This window comes from Nestor notabilis, unplaced genomic scaffold, assembly GCF_000696875.1.
Source record: "Nestor notabilis isolate BGI_N333 unplaced genomic scaffold, ASM69687v1 scaffold23622, whole genome shotgun sequence".
Taxonomy (NCBI): Eukaryota; Metazoa; Chordata; class Aves; order Psittaciformes; family Psittacidae; genus Nestor; species Nestor notabilis.
The window spans coordinates 3649-11559 of record NW_009920055.1 but is presented as its reverse complement, the minus strand read 5'-3'; the positions used below and the strand labels follow the sequence as shown (position 1 = coordinate 11559).

At 38.1% G+C, this 7911-nt stretch overlaps 1 protein-coding gene across 1 annotated transcript in view; it reads right to left on the bottom strand.

Annotated features, from left to right (window-relative positions):
• URI1 (URI1, prefoldin-like chaperone) overlaps window positions 1–7502 on the bottom strand; it is a 37465-nt gene extending 29963 nt beyond the window's left edge. Inside the window, exons 1-2 of the mRNA XM_010010516.1 lie at window positions 7422–7502; window positions 379–413 (exon numbers count right to left, since the gene is read on the bottom strand). Coding sequence (XP_010008818.1) covers window positions 379–413; window positions 7422–7502 — 116 coding nt within the window. The remainder of the gene's footprint in view (window positions 1–378; window positions 414–7421) is intronic.
• Between the last annotated feature and the right edge of the window lie 409 nt (window positions 7503–7911).

Genomic DNA, 7911 nt, shown 5'->3' with positions numbered 1-7911 from the left:
GGAGGAGGAGAATTTCCCTACTTGCATAGTTAGAAAGAAACCAAGAATCATTAATTCTACCCTGGGAGTACCTTTGCACCAATCAGGCAAATTCAGCATTTACCCACAAGGTTACTCAGGGGAAAAAGACGAATGAGCTGGGCATTTAAAACAGAAGTATAAACACTAAGGCTCAGTGTATTTGTGATTTAAAGTCATGATATCAGTGGAAAATATATACATTTTCAAGAGCATTTTCACTGCAACAATGCTATCACTAACGCCCAAAACATGCAAGTAGGATTTGGCTATCATCAGAATCAATAGTAATACTTTATTAAAATATAACTAGGTTACTCATCAGTATTTTAGGCATGCAATCAAACATTTTTCACTTACCAGTGCTGGATTTTTTCTTGGCAGCTAGTGACCACCTGTCATTAAAACAGATAACTACTCATGAAAAAACAAGGCTAAGCACACAGCTGCAATGTCAATGCATCAGAAACTAGAACAGCAGCATTACAGATTTGGTGGTGTCTCTATATACATTTCTATTTGTCAGTGCAAAGGCATGTGAATGGTAGTTCTTAAGCAGCACACTTTATCACACACTAATGCAGACCGATAACCATAGAAAAAAATTACAGCTTTCCAATTCATATTTTGGTACAATACCTGCTCCATAACTATTACATGACACACAATATAAGTAGTAGGTTGCGCGATCTGCAGATCTATTTTCAGTGTTACATGTTCACAGAATAAGAAAACAACATACATTATAACAAGACATCAATGTAACCTCCCTACTGAGTCGTTAAAAAACAAAAACAAATGAACCCCATAGCACCAAAAACATTTTTTCCTTCATCAGTACATCAACAAATGTCTCCACTGGCCATTTGGATTTGAAAAAACACAAATTAATTTTGTGGTGTTTAAATACAAGGGTATTTGACACCATTATATGGGCTGCTGGCTTCCCTCCTGTTCTTTCCATGTGTCATGAAAACAGGAAGTTTTAATCTGAGTATTTCACTTTAAGTCACAGGCTTTCCCAAGAGAGTCAAAGTAATTTACAAAATAAAGGGCATTGCTAAAATGAGATAGTTTTCTTCTTTTTTAACTGTATTTTTTAGAATATGTAGGTATAGCAAACAGACAAGATGCTGAAACCTGTGACCTTCTCTGCCATAATTATGTGGAGATTTTGTCTTTCAAAACATATTCTGATCTCTGAATAATGGATACCAAAAATACAACACAAACAATTTCATTCAATTATATGAAATGCAATGAAGCCATGGGGCAATTAAATATGTCTAGACATCTTCTCACTATAAGCATTTTCTAGATTATTTTTTCTTTACAAATTTTGCTTTTCCTATAGCCAAAATAATGCTAACATTTGAAAGCAATTAATGAGAAAATTTGCAAAGAAAACAGTAACATACATTCAAGTACCACTGAAATCACTGGAGCAGATAATTCTTTTTTTTTTTTTTCCCCAAACAACAGGATGAAAGGCAGTTGTTTTTTTTTCAGTTAGCGTATGTGCATCTATTGCAGAAAAGAGCTCAGACCCTGCGCTTCCTACTCAAGGACTACTTTGTGAGCTAATAATTCTTTAAACAGAGTAAAGTACTTACATGAAAAGGCTCAGCGCTACATTCGTGTTTATGCTATTTCATAATCCATCAGGAAATTCAGCCAGGTAGCCTGCCCCACATAAGCCAAGTTTAAATTTATCCTTTGCTTTAAATGACTATAAATCAAATGCTCAGCAAATATTTTCCTTAACATGCAAGCTAAGGTTAAGAGTAAATATACAGACTTCCACATGATATCAACTTAGAAATCTGATTCACACTATTAAGCCCATTTTAAGAGTAAAGTTCCCATTAAAGGTATAAATCACATAGCACTGTGTGTACAATGCTAACCTACAATGAAGCCCACCATACACAAGTAAGAGAGTCAGAGCCTATTCTATCAATCAGCATTTCTCACCCTTTCAGGTTTGGTAGGGACTGTGAAGCACACAACATAATTTAGCACACAAAAACGTTTATGAAATCCTTTAAGAAAGTTCCGGTTTAAACGCCCCACTGCAGATGAAGATGGAAAAGACAGGAAGCTTCCCATTCCCAATACATGACTTCCCATGCATGAAGTGAGCTAAAAGCACAAAAAGAAAAACCCTGCAAACCAGAAGAGCAGCATGTTCATTAACCTCTACATGATAATCCTTTCGTAGCTGCATATTAACTAGTTACATATTCATAATCATTTACATTATTTAGAGGATCTCCTATGAAAATTTCCAGGCTATATCCATTAGCTACAATGTTAAAGGTTAGAGAAGATAGTCTACTTAATGTTTCCAGGAAGCTTTTTTAATTAGTAAATATGTAAATTGGGCACATATGCTTTTTATGTTTTTTAAGAATAGCCCATCAGTAAAACAGCACTGGGGCATACACTGTTTCCATTGCCCTTTATCCTCTTTAAAAAAGGCAAAAAAAAGGAAAATCAATAAGACCAATCAATTTTAATTTAATTCTTCTTCTTTGATATAATCTCTCTTGAAGGGATACTAAAGGGTGGAACCCACAACAAACCTTTTCGTCTCAGTGGCCAGCATAAAACGAGACCTTTTATAGAAGTGCTAAGATATACCACCTTAAAAATGTTTCAGGCTGCACTTCTAGAACTGAGCTCTATTAAAAAAATAGAGAATAAATATTGAAGAACAGATGGAGATCAATTATGCATATGTCCTTTATTAGGTCAGTCCCACTGTTTGGATAACAACTGGTCTTATCACAGCAAAGAAACAAACAGATAAATATATAAACAAATCTTTGATTTTTGCCTTTAATCAAACACAGGAAAATCATTAGTCTATCTTCCACACATAATTTGTCTTTAGAGTTACAATTAAAGAGTGAAAATTCCTTTCAGGGTAAACAAAATAAAGGGCCTGTTTGTTTATTCATATGAATTCTGTTTGTCTGGACACCTAGAGCCACCCACTATGCGTTACTTCCAAGACATCATAGTGAAGCAGTACCAATAAACTCTGAATTCTCCACTTTTTGGCATAAAAATGTACAAGTTTGTGAATGCATGTGGTTATCAATGGCTTATCTGCATACTAAAATATTTATTACACTACTCTTGCAGCAAATTTAGCATTACCTAATCACAGCTCTGGTTACTAAAACAGAATCCACTGTTGGAAAACACATTCCATACTCTTGAAAGAAAACCAGTGGGCAAGTATCTTGTTTCCTCTTTTTCCTCCAACAGCAACTTGTTAAAATTTAGTGCTTCTTGAGCCCCTGGCCAGACAGAGGCATACTGTGGGACAGCCCTGCAAGAACACACCTCTCTGCACGTATAACCCAAAGCATAATTCTTTCTGGATTAAAAAACAAACCAGTAAAGCATATTATGCGTTGGTTCTGCTTTTGTTTCTACTAGGCTGAGCTACTTGAAGGGAAGCATACATTGCTGCTTTTAGGGAATCTCCTGATTCCAGATTTCACAATGAGAGTCACAGCAAAGCAGGAGGATTAATCCTACAATCACCCCACAGGTGTTCCACCATGGCAGTCTGAACCCAGGGCAGCTTGCAGGCTAGTGACCACAACAGCTCACACCATTCAGCCAAAGACTTCATTAGATGTCTGAAGGCAGGAAATTCCTTTTGTGTGCAACAAATTCTCTTTTTCCAATATATCTATTTAGAGCCCATCTTCTCCAGGATCTTCCATCTGAAGAACTCAAAAACTTTTCCATGAATTAAAACAAAGAGCACTTCGGAAAAGTGCTGGACTGATTTTGCAGGATGAGTAACTTAACCACTGACAGTGGAACTGGCCTAGGATCAGAAGCCAGATCTAACTCTGCAGCCAGGCATTACCATCACTTGCAGTATTTCCTTGGAAATTACAGGCAAGAAGGATGCTGTAGCACAAAGCTGATTCTTACCTGTACATAGGTATCTAACCTATTCCAAATTACCCCGTCCTCTTCCCAGAAGGTCCTCACCCTCACATGTGAGGATATCTTTCTTCCACCTCATTTTTTATAACCTGCTGCTTCTGCACATGCTTCCACTACTAACAGGTGAAAAGAATTCTCTGTGATGCTTCTGATTACCAAGGTGGGGCACAAATAGTTCTGCTGTCCTCTCCAGTCCAAGACTACTTGGTTTTATTCAGGTAGTTTTCCAAGATGGAATGCACAAATGCAAATGTCTCCACTCCTCAGCTAGGCACTGCCTACAAAATTGACTGGTTTAGGACGCAGAGGCTAATTCTTCTCTCTCACCTGTTGTGAACAGCAATAAGGCAAGTTTATTCTACTTATGTTTCAGTTCGTTAAAAACTGTAAGCAGTACCAGAGCTGGTACTGGTATCATCTGCAGGCAGTGTTGGGTCCCAGTGCTAAGCCTGCTGCATCAAGCCACCCCATTATGCTCAAGTCTAGACAGAGAACTAGACACTAGTACTTTATATGAAAGTTAATTTCAACAAAAAACAATGGAAATAAAAATGCCCCATCAGATTAGGAAGAGTTACTGAATGAATGAGAGGCTTTTTCCACACTTGTGGCTATTACCATGGAAATACGCGGCATGGCACAAAAGTGAAGTTCCTGTTTAAACAAACTGCAACTCAGGTATCTGAGAGACCAAGCAGATAGATGTGTGCTGTCTCTACACGCATAGTTGAGTATTTAGCTTCAAAACGGTGGCTCACAATCTGGCTGGTCTTCTGAAATTAGAAGCTAGGGACACAGATCTAATCCCAGCTCTGATTCTATTTCTTCTAGATGGCCTTGAGCAAATCACAACCTCTCAGTCTACATTTCTTCATCTGCAAAATGGGGATAATAGTATTAACCTACCCACCTCAGAGTGTTTAATGATGATTAATTAATGTGAGAAAAGCACTCTAAAGATGTAAGAGCACTATATAAGTGATAAAGCATTATTTACCACTTGAAAAGTAATCTGAATAAAATCAGATATGCAAGTAATTTGTTTATATGTAGCAATAATATAATTTGTGACTATTTAATCTTGAATTAGTCTCACTTTAAACATCCCTTTCAATCACATTTCCAGTTACTTAGAGAAAATGACAGTATGGAATACTTTTTGTGGAAGCAGAGCAAGTAATGAGGTGGTAATTAAAGTAAGGGCCTAATAAAGTCTAAAACCAATGATCCGCCTTCAGGAGACTGTCCCTGCCATTTGGGCTGTTTAAATATCTCAAGTCCTGACCTTGGTTCTGTTGTTCAGAACCTTCCATAAGCTACAGTGGAAGTGGATGCTGTTTTTCTGAAATGCAGAACCACATTTGCAAGGCTCATGATAAATCCAAGATCATTTCCACTACTAACCCAATTCAGAATCCAACTCTGCACAGTTTTAACTGCTTACCCTTCTACATCCAAGTATTTACTGCAGTTGATACACGCACAAGAGCTGCCTCCACCTGTGAATGTTTGCAGTATCAAAACCTGCTCTGCCACACAACTCATACATGAGATTTCTCCATTGCACCCCCAATCCCTGAAACTTTACCAGCAAAATAACCAGTTTGCAATATGACTTTACATTACAGAAGAACACAAATGGATGGTCAAACATTTAGTCATCTCTTGGTAACAACGATGTAACAAGCCACATGCAAGATAAACATTTAAAATGAATTTTCATTTTTTCCTCTAGGAAACTACACAGCAATTGCTGATGGAGAGAGACAGAATTAACATTTGCACAATTATTTTTCCTAGAGCCTCATTTTCAATCAAGAAATGAAATAAAACTACTAAAAGTTCTTCACACTGTTGGCACACTGTATGATCTAATAGAAAGGCAAGAAAGCATTTCGGAGTGCTCATTTATTAGATCATACTACTCAAAAACACTACATTTCAACAAATAATTAACATAAATCCCCCTTTGGGTGGAAACTTGTCTTTTGAAGAAATGGGAAGAATACTGAAGAAAAAGAGAGACTGAAAGAAATATGAATCATAGCAAACATTTCTTTCTAAAGGAAAAAACCTAATTTAAAAATAGAATCACATTTTTTACCTTTCTCTACAAGAAAACAAGTGCAGATCCACTATTTTTATACTAACTGTGTACACAAAAGTGGATCTCTCAGTTTTGCAGTAAAAATAGTACATAAACTATTATTTATCAATAAATAACGACTAAGTTCTGACAAAAATTATTTTAGGGAGCTCAAAAATTCTACTTTAAGAATCTAAAAATTATAAAGTGGACAGTAAATGCCTCATCTCTTCATTGTCACTGGAAATCCTGCCCTCTTAAGACTACTTTTTATGTTGTGACCACAGTTATAGGTCACATAGACACAAGACTTGGAGTGACCCTGCAGTAAGCAGGCATAGGTAAGCATGGGACAGCCAGGCAGGCAGGGATACCTCACATGAACCAGCACCCATCCTGCTCACATCCAACCATGAGCTCTCAACATCTCTTGGCTGTTTGCTGTTTGTCAGTCCCCTTTGGGAGTCATTTCAATTCACCAACCAAGCAAAACTCCCAAAGGCAGCAGGATGTTTTCTGCTAAGAAGGCGAGTTTAATTAGCTCTGAACTAATTGAACTGGTCCAAGAGTCACAAACTCTCACCTTTCACTGGTAGCAAGTCAGAATCCATGTCATGTAACTGCATCTGTAGACAGAGCTAAGGAACTTGCACCTTAATATTTTAACTTACTTCATGTAAATGCATTCATGTGGCTGTACACCCAAGCTAGCTCAGCTACCGAGACAGCAGCAGACCAACATAAGCATAGAACTCCCAGGATCTAACTTACCAAACACCACCAGCAGGTTTTGCAAGTTCTGATGTAGCCTATGGCGCAATGACTATGCTGCTAGCAATACCCAAGACAACTAGCTTAAAATTGCCATGAGCACGGCACCTGCCTCATAGACATACCTTCAGGCTGTGGTTCAACATTCAGCCGCAATCCTGAGTAAACTCACCCCTTCCTGTCTCCAGCTACTCAGCTCCACTGTCTTACACTTCCAACCCCAGCACAATCTGCTGGCAGACATTTGTGATGCTACACAACCAACCAGATTAGAGAACCACACTGGCTGAACAATAATCCAGGGACTAAAAAAAAAAAAAAAAAAAAGCAAAACAGTTAACAACAAAGGTTGAGTTTAAGCTGGATCCCAACCCAGGTCACTGAGCAGCATCAGAAATGTGCCACCCTGAAGTTGCTAAAAGGTGGAAACAAGTGGTCACCAAAAAAAATTAGATTAAAAAGTTGTTCACCAATCTGAAGTCATCTACTTCCTGGAAAACTCAAATGATCATTAAGAGAATTTTTGAACAAGGGACTGAGGCTGCTGCTCACAACTGCTCTAAGTTGGTACAACTTCGGCCGCAGCTCGAAGAGCCGGCCCAGTTTCACCCATCACTGGCTCTGCATCTCCCCACCACATTCGTGCTGGCATCCGACGACCATTTTGTGTGTGTTACTGGATTCCTCTTACCCCCAGCAGGCTGATCACAGGGATTAGTGGGATTCACCCTTCTGATGATAGTGAAGTGACAGCTTATGCAAACAGACAACAGGAACCACAAAACCAGCAACTGCACAGTGCAGCCTGGTGTCCTAACACCCCACTACAAGAAAATGAAGTCCCAGTTCAATTGCTGCTCTGAGGGCCTCAAGACAGCAAGCTCCGAGCTGGCAGTTTAGTTACCAGTGAGGCAGAACACATATAGACTTGCCTGCTCCAAAATAAAGGCAACACTCTTTAAAAAAAAATAAAAATATTTAAAATCTGATAATTCATTTCACAATTCTTGACACTATATACACCAGTGGATATTTAATTCATAGTAATAAGAACATAGACA